This window comes from Malus domestica, chromosome 04, assembly GCF_042453785.1.
Source record: "Malus domestica chromosome 04, GDT2T_hap1".
Taxonomy (NCBI): Eukaryota; Viridiplantae; Streptophyta; class Magnoliopsida; order Rosales; family Rosaceae; genus Malus; species Malus domestica.
In genome coordinates, this window is record NC_091664.1 from 5,942,781 (window position 1) to 5,962,208 (window position 19,428).

General features: G+C 37.0%; 2 protein-coding genes and 1 long non-coding RNA gene across 4 annotated transcripts; all 3 read left to right on the forward strand.

Moving 5' to 3' along the window:
- The first annotated feature begins 3,619 nt into the window (after positions 1-3,619).
- LOC103408221 (large ribosomal subunit protein bL19cy-like) lies at positions 3,620-5,868 on the forward strand. The gene is made up of 5 exons (XM_029100944.2): positions 3,620-3,806; positions 3,930-4,298; positions 4,681-4,767; positions 4,855-4,988; positions 5,629-5,868. Exons 1-5 carry the CDS (start codon positions 3,783-3,785, stop codon positions 5,735-5,737), a joined length of 723 nt encoding a protein of 240 aa, XP_028956777.1. The 5' UTR covers positions 3,620-3,782; the 3' UTR covers positions 5,738-5,868.
- Positions 5,869-7,517: 1,649 nt separating this feature from the next.
- Positions 7,518-8,375, forward strand: LOC139195130 (uncharacterized). The gene is made up of 2 exons (XR_011579768.1): positions 7,518-7,655; positions 7,794-8,375. It is a non-coding gene; the product is annotated as an uncharacterized lncRNA (long non-coding RNA).
- Positions 8,376-11,506: 3,131 nt separating this feature from the next.
- Positions 11,507-16,011, forward strand: LOC103432783 (vesicle-associated protein 2-1). 2 transcript variants are annotated; one of them, XM_008370991.4, is made up of 8 exons: positions 11,507-11,939; positions 12,120-12,288; positions 13,608-13,678; positions 13,776-13,857; positions 14,164-14,279; positions 14,372-14,497; positions 15,059-15,133; positions 15,706-16,011. In XM_008370991.4, exons 2-8 carry the CDS (start codon positions 12,228-12,230, stop codon positions 15,838-15,840), a joined length of 666 nt encoding a protein of 221 aa, XP_008369213.1. In that variant the 5' UTR covers positions 11,507-11,939; positions 12,120-12,227; the 3' UTR covers positions 15,841-16,011. The 2 variants fall into 2 exon arrangements, with proteins under 2 accessions (XP_008369213.1, XP_008369212.1); XM_008370990.4 differs by having other exon boundaries at positions 12,151-12,288.
- Positions 16,012-19,428: the final 3,417 nt, after the last annotated feature.

Genomic DNA, 19,428 nt, shown 5'->3' on the forward strand with positions numbered 1-19,428 from the left:
AGGTTTCATGCGTCAAAATATCAGAGGAAAAGCTTTAGAGAGAGAGAGAGAGAGAGAGTACGAGACCTTGTTGAATTGACGAAGAAGAGCTGAGGCCTTAAGAGGCCAAAAGTTCAGGCTTGCATAGCTGAGAGGATGAGAGGGAAGGCGTAGAGGGCGGGGAGGCGGTGGGAGGACACGTGGCGAGATAGGAGTAATGGTACTGGTTTTGCTCATTGCTGTGCTTGGGCGCCACGCTTTCTTTCCAGAGTCTCTGAAACCGTTGTGTAGAGTTTGTAGTAGAAGGGCTTGGCTGCTTAAGATGGAGGAGTAGTTCCTCTTTTAAGTTTTAACTCATTTAGTGGTCGATTTTTTACAACATTTTTTTTATGATTGTAGTAGTTTATATTATATATCACTCTGTAAAGATTATATCTTCATAAATTCAATTAAAATTAAGTTTGTTTAATCAATCAATTATAGCAAATAGATAAATGGTTGGTAATACATTTGCTAAAATCAATCCATCTATTTTTATATTGTTCGATGACCAAACGATCTCATATTTAATTGATTTTTGCAAAGATAGTCTTTGCTAGTAATTTATAATATGAATGGTTCTGATCTAAGTATGAAGTTTCATGAATCGACTACATAGTAAATTGAGAAGGAACTCATTCTCATTTATTGACCCTTTAATGTATGACATTTTTTTTATTTGTGCCGCTTAATTTCAATCTGGTTATATGAGTCTTTCATAAACATCTTTCAAATTTGTTACATTTGTAGTTAGTTTTCCTACTTCAATAGACAAAAAAAACTTTCAATTTGACAGGAAAAAATTGACACATTTGATGATAAGGGACAATATTGAATGTGCCAAGGCAAATCAAAGCTAGATCATAAAGTTGCATAAGTCGAATATAAGACCTTCTGGTTATAATTTGAGAGAATCTCTAATTTTGTACTATTTCAATTTTTGTTGTTTAACTATCGTAGTTTGCTAATGATTTCTTCTTCTTTGTTTTATTTTTCATTTTTTAGACAATGATATATTTATATTAAATGGTCGGAATATGAGGCTGAGTCACACAGTGGGGCAATAATAAATTAATATCAAATTCGCTATCAACGAGATTCGAACTTACAACCTTCTATTTACAAGTGAAGAGCAATATCAATTGTCATTTCTTAAATAAACCCAAAGTTGTCTTCTAAAAGAAAACCCAACACCCAACCCACCTTTCCCGTCACCAACTCCCCTCCGGCTTCGAGTCGATGACAGCCCCCTCTCTTCTTCACTCCACTTCCCTATTCTCCCTTCCCGCAGACCAAGCAGTGGGTTTACTTTCTTTTTTAAAAACCTGATCTCAGTGGTATGACGGAGACTTTATTCATGAACCAACTATAAAACAACGAGAGGAGTCTTATGGCAGGTAACGCGACAAAAGTCACCCAAAATAACATGTGGAAAATTAGATTTAGCCACTACTTTGTTAGAAACTTAAGAGTGAAGACATAGGAGCATGATTGTAAATTGTAATACCAACTTATAACCTGACGCTGGACAAATAGTTGTTACATATAAAACTCACCACATAAGTAAGAGGGAGCTTCTATTTATACCCAAGTAATATCCCTTCTAACCCAAGAAGCTCTTAACACCACAACCAAATTCTATAATTTATTTTCTCAACCAAAACATCCACAGCTGCAGACCCTTTCAAAGTTGTCAAACCCTTAATTTCCATTGTCATCTTTTCCATTTACTGATTCGGCTAGGGCCGTCGAAACTTCTCTCTTCCTAATCCCAAGCCAAAGCAACCTATGGTCGGTATATCTTTGAAAGCTCAGACAGAGAGAATAAATGGACTCTTCGGGGGCTACTTAAGGCACTTTAGTGCAAACCAGAATGGGGCTATTGGATGTTGCTCAGTGCTACTATAACTTAACAACTATGATGCACGGATACTTCTGTTTGGTCCCGTATCCCGTATCCGATACTTGATTGGATACGATACTTGCCCGATACTCTCGGATACTCGTCTGACACGTATCCTAGTTGATGGACACGAATTTGACATGATGGATATGCGTATCCTATATTTAGGATACACGTATCCTGTTTTTATCTTGTTTTTAAGATACATTTACACTTTCCAAAAAAGGTAATGAGGAAGAGAAAATTAATAGGAGACATCTATAATTGAAAGTTGCTAAATACAAAGAGCTTCCCTCTAATTAAAACCATGAATACGACTCTCACACTTCTTCTACTATATAAAGAGGATTAGATTTCGAACTTTCATTCTCTAACAACTCAAATGTACTTGAATTTGAATGATGAATTGTTTTAAAATGTATATTTTTGTTGCTATATACATTTTTATTTGCCGTATCCATAGCATATCGTATCTTAATTTTTAAAGATTTTCCGTATCGCCGTGTTGTGTCGTATTATATTGCCGTATCTGTATCCGTATCCATGCTTCATAGCTTAACAACCAAAAAGCTCAGCGTCGAACTTCAACCCCTTTGAGTTGGCTATCTAGGATCTCACATGATGAAGTATCATGTGGATGAGTTTGTAGCATCTTTCGTCTTGTTCTATTGGATAACACGTTGTTATCTACAACAACGTGGAGCGTGGAGCAAACCCCTCAACATGTAACACTCCAATGTTGAAATCTAAAATTTTGATCTATATTCATAGGTTTTAAGATCTCTGTGTGTTGTATATTAGTAATTCCAGTAATTATGTATTATTTGGGATTTTAAAAATTTTGAACTTTTGTGCAAAATTAAGTTGTTGGTCCCAAAGAAGAACGTTTTGCAAACCTTGTGATAGATGTTAGGCCCTTTCCTGCAAACGCTTTTGATGGTTTCTTATCTTAGTTTCCTGAATAACTCACAGAAATTAAAAACATTGCGAAAAGACAAATAATCCTTACAAAGAACGGGGAAAGACATAGAACATAATAGACATTATGTCGGCTAAAAAGAGCGTTCATAACGGCAATTTTTTTTTTTCAATTTTAAGTGAGGTATTTTGTCAAACACTTGACCGACCTATACATATTGTGTGCTTAGCGTACATCACTACCTTTTGTGTCATTTTAATTGTATCTTTAGGGTCAAGATTGTTATGGTGAACAAATAGATAAATTATATATGTATAAGGATGAGAGGTCAAGTTTGTTAGACATATGATAGGAAATCTTCTTCTTCGTGAGCTATCAGAATCAACTCTACAACTAAATATTTTTGTGTTATATCCGTCTTCCAGTGATTTTGGATGAAAAGTGAGTGATACAGTTGGTGGTAGCGAGTTGATTATTATTCGTCGTAGGCCAATTCAACGACGTATCGAGTGGCGAAAGACAACTTCAATTTAAGCAGGACTCTGATTCTTGTTTAAATTATCCTTTTTTAGACCAAAAACTTGAAGGGGACACGTGTCCCATTGTCCCTTAATAAGATTCGGCCCTGATCAACAAAACGGATATGGACTTAATTTTTAGAAGATCCGTTGGAATATCGAATCGGATTGGGTTGAAACAGTTTCAAAATCGGATCGGATATAGGGTGGTCCGACCCATCTCCGATCGATTTACTCCAAAAAAAATAAAAAAAATAAAAAGAAGCGTCGCACGTGCGGAATAGATAGAACAGATAAGGCCATCTGTGTCCTCCTTCTCATTTCCTCTGTTTAGCAGACTCCTAGTTACTCCCATGACCTCTTCTCTCTAACTCTCTCTCTCTCGTCTCTACCATTTCCTCATTTCCCACAAACCCTAATTCCCATGGGCTCCAAAATTCTTCCACAGGTACTCTCTCTCTCTCTCTCTCTCAATACAGTTGGTCTGTGTCTGTGTGTGGTGTGCGTGTTGTGCGTGTCTGTGAATTGAGCAGTAATTTGGAGAGAAATTGATGAATTTGTGGGTTTTCAGGCTCTGATAACAATTCCACGAAACCCTAATCAATACCCACCAGTAAAGCTCGGGTTTTCAGCTGCCCTCTCTCGCCGCTCTTCCAATTCCGCCCGGGTTTCGCTCTCTAGGGTTTCATCGAGCTCAATTGGGTCCGTTTTCAGTCCCATTGTTTCCGCGATATCGAAACGGAACTTCGTTGTGAGAGCAGGCCCGAGCTCTGAAGGTGAAGTCGGAGCCACTGATGATGCCCAAGAGAATGAAGCAACTGGGAGCGGAGAGGCCTCTGTGGCCGTTGTAGAAGCGGAAGCAGAAGCAGTGCTGGAGCCTGAATCCGAAGAGCCGAAGCCGCCAAGAAAGTCTCGGGTTAAGCTCGGAGATATAATGGGGGTAGTTTGTTCCCTTCTCTCTCTCTCTCTCTCTCTCTCACTCTCTCTCTCTCTCTCTCTCTCTCTCTCTCTCTCTCTCTCTCTCTCTATTGCTGCTTTCCTTGCTTTGTGTGAAAATGTAACAAAAATGAAGAATTGAACCCGCCAAGACATAATTTTGAAATCGATACCATCATGCTGTGGGTGATATAATGTGGGAATGAAAATGATATCGATATTCTCAGCAGAGTAGCAGGGATTTCAAAATATGCATTTTTTATTGGCTATTTTTTAGCTGGAATGTATTTAAATAGGGTATTTGTCATTTGGTTTTTCGTCATTCAACCGTAAGTGATTGTTAAAACCCGAGATTAATGTTGACCGGAATTCTTCTGTTTGCTTAGATATTAAACAAAAGGGCAGTTGAGGCGGCAGAGCAGGAAAGGCCAGTTCCCGACATTAGAACTGGAGATGTTGTGCAAATTAAACTGGTAATGGTGGTTCTGCTTCATTGGTTGAGATTTACACCGTGCCGGAGTGAGTCTGTTGTGATTCTTTTTATGTGTATGACTTAACAGGAAGTTCCTGAAAATAAGAGAAGACTGTCTATCTATAAAGGCATTGTCATTTCAAGACAAAATGCTGGTATTCACACAACTATTCGCATTCGGAGGATTATTGCTGGCGTAGGGGTTGAGATTGTGTTCCCGCTGTAAGTTTTTCTCTTATGTTCTACTTCTACATGCTAAGCTTGATCTGTGGTCCAATAACCCTTCACAAATAACTAGTCGGGCTATACATGATTTCTCTGGATTCTGATGACATGACTCGGAATAACCTAACATAGGAAAAATCTATTTGGGATACTTATGGTCACTGGTGGTTATTTATTAGGATTTTCTAGAGTCTAGTCTAATCCATTGTAAACCATATGTTTCATTCTTCGAAATTTAAACAACTTGATCCATCTTTGTAGTTGGGTGCATAGGTGATGAAATTATTTTAGAAGCATGCGTAAGCTAGGAGGTTGCCAAGAAGTTTATGCTAACTGCATAATTGGATTCTTCTCACCCCCAACCACCCCAAAAGGGTTTCTTTTTCATTGGGTTTTCGACCTTTTTGTACTTAATAAAATATACGAGAGAAGAAAAACCCTTACTTCAGTAGAATATGCCTAGAATTCATGATGATGATGCTTAGGCTCGAAGGAGTGTTAGCATTTAGCATGGTTACTTGTTATTTCTCCCCTTAAAGCCTTCCCTCGAGTTTTGAAATAATTCGGGCGTTATTATCATTTTCCATAAAGAGTAATTTTTATGTTATATGTATTTTTTTAATGCTTGTTATTTCAGATACTCACCAAACATTAAGGAGCTAAAGGTACTGAGTCACAGGAAGGTCAGGAGGGCAAGGTTGTACTATTTGAGAGACAAGCTTCCAAGGCTTTCGACGTTCAAATGAGAAATAGTACGCAGCTCTACTTTGGTTGTTCTCGGTTTCAGAGTAGTCTCGTGAAAACCTTCACATTGTAAAAACTATATGTATCCAGGAACCCATTTATTTAATGTGATATGTGTATCAGTTCTCCCGAATTTTTGTTGTATCTATTAATCTATATAGGTTAATTTCCCCCTTTCTTTCTATTGCGGTTTCAGTTGATGGTTAATTTTTTTTTATCAAACGATAGATTTTGTTAGATTATATGTTAGATTAGTTACCAACGGAGTATGAACCCATGTCGTTATGCAAAGGCTCAATACCCTTCCACCACTGTGGTAAAATGCTACTTGCAGTTGATGGTTAATTGGGAGGAGCCCAGTTTTTTTTTTTCACAGAAACTATGACAGCATATTTCCAACAGTGCAAGTTATATTTCCTTCCCTGCAGCAGGTTCTGGAAATCTCTCGTATTTGGAAACGGAAGTGATTTTCACACATTCCTTTTAGCATCTTACACACCCTATTAATATCTAGTCATCAGATTAGATAAGTCAAACAGAATAAATGGATATGATTTAAAAGCAGTGTGTGAGAAGCTAAAGAAAGTGTTAATTATTTTTTCATTTGGAAATACTCACATTCTATGCCATGATCAATTTATAATAATTTTTAGTGCTAAAATTTGATTCTAGCAATTTGATATTTCATTATTAATAGTAAAAGTGTCACATGTAAAGTTTTTTGAACCAGACCATTTAGTATTACGGTTTAATGATATTTTTTTTATTTGTAAGTGGGAAGTTTTGCATCCCGTGGTTGGCGAGTACTTTTGTAATAGCTTCCGCCCTTCTTTTGTTTATGCCTTGAATCTGTATTCACTATCCATCGATATTTGTTGACACATTTCAAGTTTCCAATTAATATTCTTATTTACATCTGAAAGAGTGCAATTAAATGGATTAAAAAAATGTAAAAAAATGAAAATTAATGAAAATGGCTTGAAAACTTTGTATTTTAATGATAATGACAAAATAAATGGTAAAATAAATAGTACAAGTTTGATTTTTTAGTATAAAAATGTGGTTTTTCATTAAAATGAACAGTACTGTGAGTTTTTCATTAAAACTTTAAAAAAAATCATCCTAAAACATACATAATTTTACCGAAATACTATTATTTGTCTGTTAAGTTTTCAAGCATGAAGCAGGCATGGCTTGTGATTACGGGACGGGTTAATTCCTGTTTATGTATAAAAAAAATATAATTTTTTACTTTTAAATGTTTTTCTCTCTCCTGATTAATTAATTTAAACTACATTAATAAAATCTTCTTTGTCAACAAAAAAATGGTAAAATGACAATTTTGTCTTTTGCCACAAAACAAAATCATGTGCAGTAAAGTAAATTCACGCAAACTAAATTTTACAGTTTTTTTCTAAGGAAAATTTTATTTAAACCCATTCAACCTCTTTTTACACCCAACTTAAAATTTTAAATGTTAATTGTCTATTTTACCCTATTGCATAATTATTATTAATTACAAAATAAAATTAATAATAAAACTTAAATTTATCAATAAACCCAAACATTATAATTAAAACCAACAAGACTTGCAGATATTGCAAGGATTGCTTCTTCTGTTTTTATATATTTTTTTCTGTTTTTATATTATTTTTTTTCTTCTCTGTTGGTTTAGTTTCTCCGAATGCTGATGCTTCTGCTTCTTGTTTCTTTTGGGTTCCTGTGATCAATCACTTCTTCCTCCATCATCCTGCTTTTTGCAACACATTTTTCGTCCCCTGTAAAAACTACAAACAAGAAATAACAAAAAACCCTATTAACGGAGCTGAGCATTCATATTTCTTCATTGAAAACAAGAACCCAAGGACGAAAAGAAAGAACAGCAATTAGGTTGTTGCATGGAAAATGAAGTCCTCCTCTGTAAGCACGGATCACCTGTTCGTCTTTCACTTCATTAATACTGATATTGTAATTTGTAATTGGTAATGAACATATTGATTATAAAGACAGATACTTGTATGCTTTTCTTGTTTTTATTGCAAATTTGCAGACTTGCAGACTTGCCCATTTGCGGATGACTTGAAGATTGTAGCCTCTCAGTTCAGGCAACTCCACAGCAAGCAGCTCCTCCGGCACACATTCAGGTTCTACTCATAACAGTGGAGGACTTGGGCAGCTACGTTTATACAAGCAACGTGGCGCCGTCATATGAAGAAGAAGCTAGAAGAGTCTCTGCGGGAAGAGGAGAATAGGCTGCAAGATGCACTGGCCAAGGCCGAGGTCAGCTCCCCAAGTCTAGGGGCCACCATTTTTGCCTCACGTTTTGCTGCTAATACACCGCGTAGTGGTACGCGGAAGGCAAGGGTGCTAGAGAGACTACTGGTGACGCTACTTCAGAAGCCGGCGGAGCCTGATTTTACTGCTGAAAAGCAATAATAGGTATGTAGAGGTTTCAATTAAGTTATATGATTGGTCGTCGTCTTCTTGTAAAATGTAATCGAGAAACTGTTTTAATTGATAAAAAGGAAGAAAAGTGTAACATCATAATGGTAGGGAGCCACATTTTGTTGAGTGTACCAACTTCTAAAAGTCAAATGGGTGTAAAAATAAAACCACATATTGAATTGGGTTTATGGAGTATATTAGGTATCAAATTTGGGTTTAAAGAGATATTAATAGTTTAGTAAAAAATTAAATGGGTGCAAAGAGTAAGTTAGATGTAGAAATAGGTTAAATGAGTTTAAAAAAAAATTCCCTTTTTCTAAAGCCTCACCCGAGGATAATTCTAACATCTTCTAATTTTAAAAAATAAAATATAAAAAAAGAAAACTTCTGTCTCTAATCCACATTCCTTTTTTCTCCCTTTCTCCTTTCCACTTTAAAATAAAAATAAAAATTATTTTCACACACAAAGTGTGGGGCATATGCTAGTAAGTAACTAAACAAAGATTAAACTCACATATTATGTGTATATAATATAAAATTTTAAAAAGAATAAAAATTATAGGGTAAAAGACTGTTTACTACCCTCATATTTCATGGTTTTCAACATTTAGTACATCAATTTTGTTTCGTCCCAGAGTCAAACCTAAAGTGTAAATTTTAGGACAGTTTCATACATATGTTAGTCAAACTGTTAATTCTCCCGTTAAGTGATGACGTGGTGCCCATGTGGACAATGACGGGGCGCCACGTGTCATTAAAAATATTAAAATATTATTATTAAAATAAAAAAAAACCAGAACGTTATCGTCTTCCCCACCCCGACCCCCCCTCCCTCCTCTCTCCATTCTCTTTTCTGCACCTACCCAACCCCCAACCTCTGCAGTCTTCCTAATGGAGTTGGACTGATCGAGGCTCTTCCTCAGGCGAGACGACGAGTCCAAATAATAGTCCCGAGTCTGGGCCGACCCGCCTGGAACCGTCTCCTCCTCAATGGAATTCATGGGCAGCTCCTCAATCAGAATTTGAGGGTCGCATCTCGCCACGTGGACCACCGGAGCGTCCTCCACCACTGAGAGCATCGTGGGCATTCTCGGAAACGTCCTTCCAATGAGGTACCCGTCCCACGAGGCCCGAGGCTCGTCAAAGGAGTATCTCGGGTCGTCGAACGACATCCGACCCGCATCGAGCTACATCCGACCCGCGTCAAGAGAAAACCTCGGATCCATGTCGCAGGAGCGCGGGCCGAAGTTGTAATCGGCGATCTTCGACTGGGTTTCTCTGAATTGTCTCCCGATTGGCTTCTCCACCGACAATGTGGCCGATCCACCGCCGTTCCGCCGTTTCTTCTGCTTCTACCTCAATTTCTGTAATTTTTTCTGAAAACTGAAGTTGCGGACCAGAAGCTGCCCGCAATCTCCTTCAGGTCTTGTTTCTTCGTTTGTGAATCAAGATCTATATGATCTTTCATGGGCTTCAAGTCATCTTCTTCAAATTGTTCCGGGACTAGTTACGGTGGTTGAAATTCTCCGTCCTCCTCCTCTACGATTTCTGGAACTTTGTCTTCTGTCACATTGGCGACAATTGTTTCCTCGCAAATTTCAATTCCAAAGTCTTCGTCGCCGCAGCACTGATTTTCGTCCTCTTCATCTTCCTCCTTGGACTCGAAGACCGGACCTCGAAAGCTGGCAGAAGACCCACCCAAATTTCGTGTCTCAACCTTAGCGTCAATAGGCGGTGCTTCCTTCTTGGTAGGATTCCGTCCGTCGTTCTGTTTTTTTTTTTTTTTTTTTTAGTTTTTTAATAATAATATTTTAATATTTTTTAATGACACGTGGCGCCCAGTCATTGTCCACATGGGCGCCACGTCATCACTTAACGGGAGAATTAACAGTTTGACTAACGGATGTATGAAACTGTCCCAAAATTTACATTTTAGGTATGACTCTGAGACGAAAAAAAATTGATGTACTAAATGTTGAAAACCATGAAACATGAGGGTATTAAACAGTCTTTTGCCCAAAATTATAATACGAAAAAGAGAAAAGTGAAGAAAAACGTGAAAGACAAAAGAGAGAGAGAGAATAAATGTGGATTTTTTTTTAGAGAACTTTAATGAAAAGCTCCATTACTGTTTACTTTAACGAAAAAACCATATTTTTACACTAAAAAATCAATCCTGATACTATTCATTTTACCCTTTATTTTGTTCTTATCGTTAAAACTCAAAGTTTTCAAACCATTTTCATTAATTTTCCTCTTTTCTTTTTTTTCAAATTAAAGATGTTATGATAACGTGTGTATAATGTTTGAATAAAAACACAAAATCTAGTTTGTTCATGATTATATATGCTCATTATTTTATTTTATAATAGAAATCAATTGTCTTTTTATTTTTTATTTTTTTAGACAAAAAGATTTTATATATATTTGTAAATAATTAAAATTTTATGGGAGATTGGTTACTCTCAGTGACAGCGACATGGCTTAGTCACAACCTCTGGCTGACAGTATTTACTTGTGGCACCTAACATGCTAGTTTCCATCGGTATGTATACATAGAAATTCATAAATTATGCAACAATGAGGACGGCTAATGGCGAGACTTAAACTTTAGTGGGATGACACACAATGTAAAAATCTTACTAATTGAACCAACTATCATTGGCATACGAAAACGATTGTACTAATAGATAATTTAAATTATTAATTATTGATAGTTAACTTTGGGTATCTTAGGCCATCTCTAACCGATCCGTCCAGAGGGTCATAGGATCGAAAATAATAAAAAATAACACGAAAACCGTCTCCAGCTGAAAGCTAGGCCAAAGGGCTTGTGTGCCTCATCGGGCCAAAAGCATCAAATTAGTCCAACGGGCTGGGCATCTTCAGCCAACCAGCCAGTTAGCCCAATGAGCCAGCCCACTTTTTTTTTTTTGAGAATTTTTTTTTGCCATATCACTTTTTTTTTTGGACGATTTTTTTATTTAAAAAATCTAATTTTTTTCCTACATCATTTCTCACATACTTTTCATCATTCCATATCATCTTACTTCATTTCTAATAATCTACTTATGTCTGAAAATCTTATTTTAATATGATAGTTTAATTTAATTAATTATATTAATTCAATTAAAATAATAAATTATGTTTGGCCTATGACCCTTTGGCCCTCTCGGTTGAACATGATTTTTTTATCACAGAGATATGTTTGGTCTATTGCCCTTTGACCCCTTCAGTTGGAGATGTTATAAAATATGACATGATATTGTTAATTAAAATATAATTTCTAGAAAGACTATAAGGCCAATGAGAATCCTCTAGCCCTCATTCAATTAGAGATGATCTTATGCGACACATGGCAGCATAGTAGGTAGGAGTTACGTACAACAAAGTTTAAACCGGGTAGGAATAATGTCTCCCACACGAAAGCCTTCCCCAGTTCCCCTTCCTCTCCTCAGCGTCAGCGTCGTGTCTCACTTTTGAAGCGGGCGTCACCACTCCCTTCCTGTTGACACGTGGCCTTCTCATCATTCTCTCTCTCTCTCTCTCTCCCCGCTCCTTCGAAGCTCCGCCGTTTCCATCGGAGCCTCCCCCCCCTTCTCTCTCTTCCTCTCTCTCTCTCTAAAATCTAATTAGGAGGTGAGTTTGGTTTTGGTGTTGAAGATCGCTCGGACCGAACCCGATCTTGGTGGCTGAATCTCCGAAGCTGAGGTCGAATTTGCCGTTGGACCGAGCAATCCGTACCTCATCCTGCCATATGTTAGTTCCAAATTCAATCTCTCTCTCTCTCTCTCTCTCTCTCTCTCTCTCACTAACACATACGCACATTTTCTTTCACAAACACACCTACTCTCTCTCTCTCTTGCTTTCTCTCTCTATGGGAACCATGTACTCGCAGAGGCGTTAATTCTCTCATGTTTTTGTAATTGATTTTCTGAGCTAGGGTTTATTCTGGTAATTTGAACGGCAGGGTTTGAGATTGTTTGGTGAAATTTCGGAAGAAAAAGAAAGAAGGAAAATTGTTTGCATCTTTGGTGGTGTTCCATCATGAGTGCCGGTGGTGGTAATCAGTTGATTTCCGTTCATCCTGATGAGCTCAAATTCCTATGTACTCTCTCTCTCTCTCTCTCTCCCCCTGCATACACACACATACATGCATGCCGCTTTGGGTAAATCAGATGGGTTTAGTTAAATTATTGTGGGAAATTGATCATGATTATACTCAAATGATAGAAAGATGGTTTTTTTTCTTTCTTTTTTTCCCGAGAATTCGAGGATAATTGAATTGCATGAACTCATAAATGTTGGAATTTCATTGACAATGACTGTTTTTTGGGTGAATTGAAGGGGAAGAGATCATTGTTGCCAGTTTTTTTTTCTTAATTAAGATTAACAATAGATTATTGGGTTACTTTTGTAGCTCAGCAAGGTTTGTGATCTAGGCACATATGATTGCTTATATCTTAAAAGGTTTGCGTTGTCAATTGACGGTAGATTTATGTTGAATGATTGTTAACATGATGGCGGGTGCTAAGCAAAAGGTGAATATGATCAAAGGAAAAAGTTTGAGGAGGATTTCTTTAGCTCGTATAAGATAATGTGTGACGGACCTATCATTCGACATGAGTCTTTTTTATTTTATTGTTGTTTTGCTTCTCTTGTTGAGTACCTCATGGCCTCTTCTTTCAGTTTTTGAGCTCTACTTTTTAACCTTTGTCTTAATTGACCAAAGCGGAATTTTATTAACAATTGTTGAATAGCTTTTATACCACCCCCTAGGTTACATCCTAGATATTGTTAGGAATCTTCGTTTTATTGGGTTGCTAATTACTTTCAGAAAGCTATCGAAGGGTTACTAATTACTATGCATAGTGACTGGGATTACATGCCCTATAGATTAGCAGATTTCTGGACTCTGTGGTCACCTTAGCAGTTATACTCCTTTAACTCTCTGGACTCTGGTTGACTTATGGTTTCTTTTCAGATCTTACTGGTTTAACAGCAATCTAAGAATTGCTGAATTAGGTATGTTATAAACAAGAGTGACTACACATTGTGATGAAATCCACTACAAACATCATAAACTACTGGTTCCAGCACTGAATCCCATGAACTTGCTTGCCCCAAGTTTCATACTTATGTTTTGCTCTATACATACACATAAACACGACACACATATACCTAATTACCTACCTATGCGCATGATAAGTGGTGCCAGCACTCCTCTGGTTTTTGGAAGGGTTCAAATTGAAGCAATTCCGGCTAATAGAGTGAATCTCATAAATACATATTGGACTATTACATAAATTTGACTATAGTTAGTGCCATGTCCATGCAATTTTTTTCAAATTCTTGCATAAAAAGTTTTTTCTTTTCTTGTTTAATGACGTTTGATAAAATACCAATGAATTTGACTTTCTTGATCAGTTGAGCTGGAAAAGCAAAGCTTTTGTGATCTAAAAGTTGTCAATCACACAGAACACCATGTTGCTTTTAAGGTACCAATTTTGTTCATAAATGAATTCAATGTTTATCCAATCTAGAATTCGCTAGTGCATTTTTTTTTTATTGTTTTCATCATTCTCTTGTTTCTAGGTTAAAACCACTTCACCGAAGAAGTACTTTGTACGGCCCAACACTGGTATTATACAGCCTTGGGATTCATATGTAATCAGAGGTAATACTCTTCTCATCATGTTGTTACAGTTTCCATTTGTTTTGTAATCTTATTTCTTCACCTCGAACTTCAGAAACCTATGAGACTGCCCAACAAGTGATCTCCAGTATTGGTGATCCTCTCAGGCAATACTTCTAAATGGAAAGTTTTCAATCTAAGATTGTGTTAGCTGGCTTTGGCCAATCATAAGAATGTAACATATTGTTCATGCACCGTCGACTAGTGTTTTTTATACGCACGTAACGCACCTTAATATCCTTAAAAGCTTTTGTACTACTGGCTTCCAACTAACTGCTGGGTCTGCAGTCACCCTCCAAGCCCAACGAGAATATCCTCCAGATATGCAGTGCAAAGATAAATTTCTTCTGCTGAGTACAACAGTGCCTCCAAATACTGATGTTGATGACCTTCCACAAGATACTGTAAGAATTTTAAGTTGGACATTACTCACCCTGTTTTGCTAGCTTGATTTGTCATTTTAATACAACAACTTGTTCTTTAATGTTTGGTCTAGTTCACTAAGGAAACTGGAAGGGTTTTAGAGGAGTGCAAGCTTAGAGTTGTGTATATCACTCCTGCTCAAGGAAACTCAGAAGATGAAGCTATGCAGAGCTCCATGCGTAGTCTTGATACTAATTCTGTAAGTGTTGTGGTTCTTTCGAAAACGTGTTTGTGTTTTTGCGTAACAATGAATCATGGATGTGCATCTTATAGTTCTGGACTTCTGTGTTTTTGAGGGAAGGTCTTTAATCCACTACTTCACAAAATTAATCCAAATATTGTGTTGTATGTTACATTTCATCACTTGCAATACAAAGCATAATTAGAAAAACAAGTATTGACTTCTAGTAGTGATTAAAGGTGGTCGCTGAATGAAGTTATTGGTTTAGCATGTTTTAATCACAATATATTAGGCATTTGTGCGAAGTTTATTCCACATATTATATATCTGCAGAACAATCATGTCCGAAAATAATAATAAAAGAAAATTTAAGAAATCATATGAAGTGTGAATCATCGGAACTTGTTATTTGAATCATACGAAGATTATGTGCTCCCATTTGTTTAGTTGACATTTTTTCAGTGCTTGCTTACCGAAAACTTGTAACAGCCCAATATAAAATGTCATAGGTTATTCCAGCGATTCATAATATATTTGAATTAATTTCATATTCTAACTCTTTAGAATTTGTACTTGTAGAATCAAGCTTTCCAGCGCCTGAAGGAAGAAAGAGATGCAGCTGTTAGACAAACACAGCAACTTCAACAGGAATTGGTTAGTAGATAATTATTCCTCTGCTTTCTCTAATACACACACGTACAGAAAGACTTAAGTATTAAACTAAGCAGCTTATCCTTGATTGTTTGATCTGTACCTATAGCTAGAGTCCAAACATTAAAAGTTGGTGCGTTAATCCTGAGTCCGGACCATGGAAATATTTTAATCTCAAATCTAACACTCCAACGTATATTTAATACAACATAAAGAGACATTCATCACAACTTATAAAAGCTGGAAGACTAGAATTTTGTTAGGCGACCATAGAGATTCTGGAAAATTGAAGACGAGGAGCTATATATGGTCAGAGCACTTATAAGTTGTTTAATGCTCAGATCAACAATTCAAGAAATTAAATGACCCGGTATCTGGATTTTGACTAGTTTTTTCTTCCTACTTTCAACATGTATTCAGACAATGCGGGTGAGGTTGATAGGAGCTGAAATAAGTAGGGGAAGTATAATTATATAAACTGTATATGGAAATGTCCTTCAGAAAGTGGTTTAGTTAAGTATGTCAAACGACATGCTTGAGCTCTCACCCCCGACATTCTCTGTTGTTCACTACAGGATATGCTGAAGAAGCGAAGATTTCGGAAGGGTGACCCAGGCTTCTCCTTCACCTTTGCAATTTTAGTGGGACTGATTGGACTCATGGTTGGCTTCCTCTTGAACCTTTCGTTGTCTTCACCATCTACAGAATGACTTAACGTTTATTCAGGATATCAGGAAATATTTTCTTGACAAATTCATTGTATACTTTCTTTGTGTTTCGTTTGCTGGAAAGTTTGCTTTACTTCCGTTTTTGTATATTGATGATGATTGTTGCAAATTTGCATCGCGATTAGTTGATTTATTGAATATGTTTCTGTTTCACCATCGTGTTATACGTAAGGTTCTAAAAGACGTTAGGTGCTAGTCGGGTGGTGGGATGGGGCCTAGTGCCTAGGCAGCTAGGCAGGGTCTAGTTGGGCGTCTAGGCGGACTAGACGAATTTAATTAAATCTATTATATTTTGTGTAAACAAGAGGTCGCACTTGGTGCGATAGCAAGTGCCTTCGCCCATGAGCGGTAGGTCTCGGGTTCGAGACTTGGGAGCAGCCTCTCCATAAATGGGGGTAAGGCTAGCCGACATTCACCTCTCCCAGACCCTGCGTAAAGCGGGAGCCTTGTGCACTGGGTACGACCTATTATATTTTGTGTAAACAAATGTCTGTTTATATTTAAAATATATATGATTTCATCATAAATTACAAAATGGAATGACATATATATATTATGAGTTATTGGAACATAATGAAAACATGGGGAACAAATATATAATGTGTGTTCATTTAAGTATTCAACAAGTCTCTTGCAATTTATTGAAAAAATAAAATGCAAAATGAAAGTTATAAGTCGCAATCTAAATGAGTGTCTAGGCGGGTCTGGGCGGGTTAGGCGAGCGTTTCAGTAGGTCTAGACGCTCTTTCTTAATTTTCAAACGCATAGGCATTAATCGAAGCAGTGATTAATGATGCGAAATATATAAGCACACAAATTAAACCCTCTTTTTATCAATTGTAGTAAAGTATGTAAGTATGGATCGTTCTAGGCCGAGGATTAGGAGGAATTGCTAAATCACTTGGAAACTGACTTGAAAACGTAAAAACAAAGTTTAAAACACTAACTAGACTCAAAGAATGCAAAACTATACTTTAAAACACTAAAACAAACCAAAAGACTCAAAACAGCCCCTAAACACTCAAAACTACCTTAAACACACAATCTGGGCAGTTTTGGGACTCTAACACAAACTTGGAGGAATTTTGGTTTGCTAATGAACTAAAACACTTAAAAACATAATCTAAGACAAGTTCTAATTAAAATGACTCAAAGAAATAAGATGGGGTTGATTTTGGACGAAAATAATTAAATTAAGACAAGAACAAAGTAAACAAATTCTTAGACAAATTTAAGTGAATCAAAACAGATTGTAAAATGAATTTGAATGAAACTTATGGATGGAAGGCTAGCTAGGAGGTTCTTCTCCACACATGTCACACTTGCATACAAAACGATTTCCAGTTGCTTTTCGATAAGCTATGAATACTCAACGCCCCAAATTAACCGTGAATTGCACTAATTAACCCTCAATTTTTCCACAAGTTATTGGATTGGATGATTGCATACGACAACCCAAAACATTCCCTACAAGTTCCCTACATGAATTGCATAATAGAGATACAAGCAAGAATCATTAAGTTCTATGAAAAACATAAGCATTGACGAGGCACTCGTTACTATGATTTGCATGAAACTTATGCCAAGAATTTACTTAACGTGATTGTGACTAGCAACCTTCACTACTTGTGAATATAAGTTCATAACGATTAGGTGAAACTCCCTTATATTCTAGCGTTAAATTCATGCATGAAAATTAAGCGTGCACTCTCAACCAACATACACAAATCATTTTTTATACGATCGGATAAGTAAATTGAATTCACAACTTATGAATCACAACTGGATGTAATCAAATCATATTGCAAGTATGAACATGGTTTCGAATCACCCCCTAACTAAGAGGGGTTTAGTTCCTCATACTCACAAAGCAAAGATACATAAAATTAGACATTAAAATCAAAGGAAAGAAAACACCTAAAATGCTCCAACTTGGGTAGCAAGTGCATCCAAGAATTCTCCTTTGCTTGCTTGCGGCAGATTGCTTTGTGGACGGATTTTTGGGTAGTTTTATGATGTAGAATGGATGGGGAATGGTATGGAAATGTTTAGGGTAAGTGTGGAGGAGTGTTTGAGGGTTGGAGGGTGGTGGAGAACTAGGCAAAGAGGGTGGAAGAAGGTGGAGTGGCTGTTATGTTTTCTAGGCACTAGAATGGTGTTTTTGGGGTGTTTTGCTACCTAGGGTGAGTATGGACGAATTTCTGTGATGAATGGTGAATATGAGAGTGTGAACCCTTTGTCAAGGGGTGTAAACATGTATATATAGGCCCCAAAAACCTTAGAGAATCAGGTTAGGCTAGGGAGAATGCACGGCAAAGAGTGTATGTGGTGTGCAATGGTCTAAGGGTGAAAATGAAGTGATGATGCAAAGTGTGAAGGATAAAATGGAGTGGTCTTGTAGCTAGGGGGCATGAATGATTGTGTACATTGCATAGAGATGGAAAGGGAGGTGAAAATGTGTCAATAAATGGGTCAAAGGTGCAGCAACATGTGGTACACAAGGCATGAGATTCCAAATGTGAATGATGGAGCATCAATTGGTGCATGTTATGGTTGTGAAAGTTGTATAAAATTTTGTGGGTGAAGGGAACAAGAGGTATCAAGCAATTAAGTGTAATAATTAGATGAATTGAAGCATGAAATCAGAAATTATGAAGGGGACAAGAGTGATCAAGCATGGCATGGGAATCCAAAGGGAATTCTATGTTGTTTTGCATGGCAATGAAGACAAGTTGGGGTGACAAATTTTTGGGCTGAGTTCTTCATCTTTTGGACCATAATTCTTCACATTCTTGGCCTATTTAGTTCTCAAATTCGTCCATCCACTTTGGCCCAAATATGTGACATGCATTCCAAGCTCCATTTTGCTCCAAAATGCTCCAAAATGCATCTTCTTGCCTACTTTGTCCATAAAATCTGAAAACACACGAAAATGACTTTAAACATTAAAATAACTAAGGAAACACGACATAAATGCACAAGAACAAGCCAACTAAGTCGCATAAATATGCTCCTATCAATTAACCGTCTAGCATGCGGCGTTAGGCAGATTTTGAAACAGTGGTTATACGCTCGGTATGCAACATTTCTGACATTGTTTTGCAAGTTAAAACACCGTTTTGCAAGTTAATTTGCACGCCGTCTTTTCAAATTTCCGATTGTTACGAGTCCTTAAGGTAATTGGAAGTTTGGTGACGATTAAATATGATGCGGAATACATGTCATGTTGAAAGGTAGGCATTAACAGAATAACTGCATTTTGGGAGGTGGATTTCTGTATACCTTACCTGCTTCAAGTGAAAAAGTATTTCTTGCTCAAGATCCCAGTATGTGATCCCATATCCTAACTTTCACCATGATTCCCCGTGAGAGCACTCCACATACCTTGCTCAACGGAAATGCCAACCACACATTTCTCACGCACTACTCTTTATTACTGGTCACCAGATTGAATAAATCAAACGAAAAAATGAGAGCATGATTAAAGTAGGGTGTGTTACAGGAGGAAAATGGTTCATTTGATATCCCTTTTCTAATTTTTCGGTTTTCCGTTGAGTAATTGTTTTCAGT

What these genes read in the sequence shown, in the direction of transcription:
- LOC103408221 (XM_029100944.2), top strand. Translation starts at nt 3,783, where the DNA reads ATGGGCTCCAAAATTCTTCCACAG. An exon ending in GCTCCAAAATTCTTCCACAG is followed by an intron (nt 3,807 to 3,929) that starts GTACTCTCTCTC and finishes GTGGGTTTTCAG; the next exon opens with GCTCTGATAACAATTCCACG. An exon ending in AGCTCGGAGATATAATGGGG is followed by an intron (nt 4,299 to 4,680) that starts GTAGTTTGTTCC and finishes CTGTTTGCTTAG; the next exon opens with ATATTAAACAAAAGGGCAGT.
- LOC103432783 (XM_008370991.4), top strand. Translation starts at nt 12,228, where the DNA reads ATGAGTGCCGGTGGTGGTAATCAGTTGATTTCCGTTCATCCTGATGAG. An exon ending in ATGACCTTCCACAAGATACT is followed by an intron (nt 14,280 to 14,371) that starts GTAAGAATTTTA and finishes TGTTTGGTCTAG; the next exon opens with TTCACTAAGGAAACTGGAAG. An exon ending in AGCAACTTCAACAGGAATTG is followed by an intron (nt 15,134 to 15,705) that starts GTTAGTAGATAA and finishes TGTTCACTACAG; the next exon opens with GATATGCTGAAGAAGCGAAG.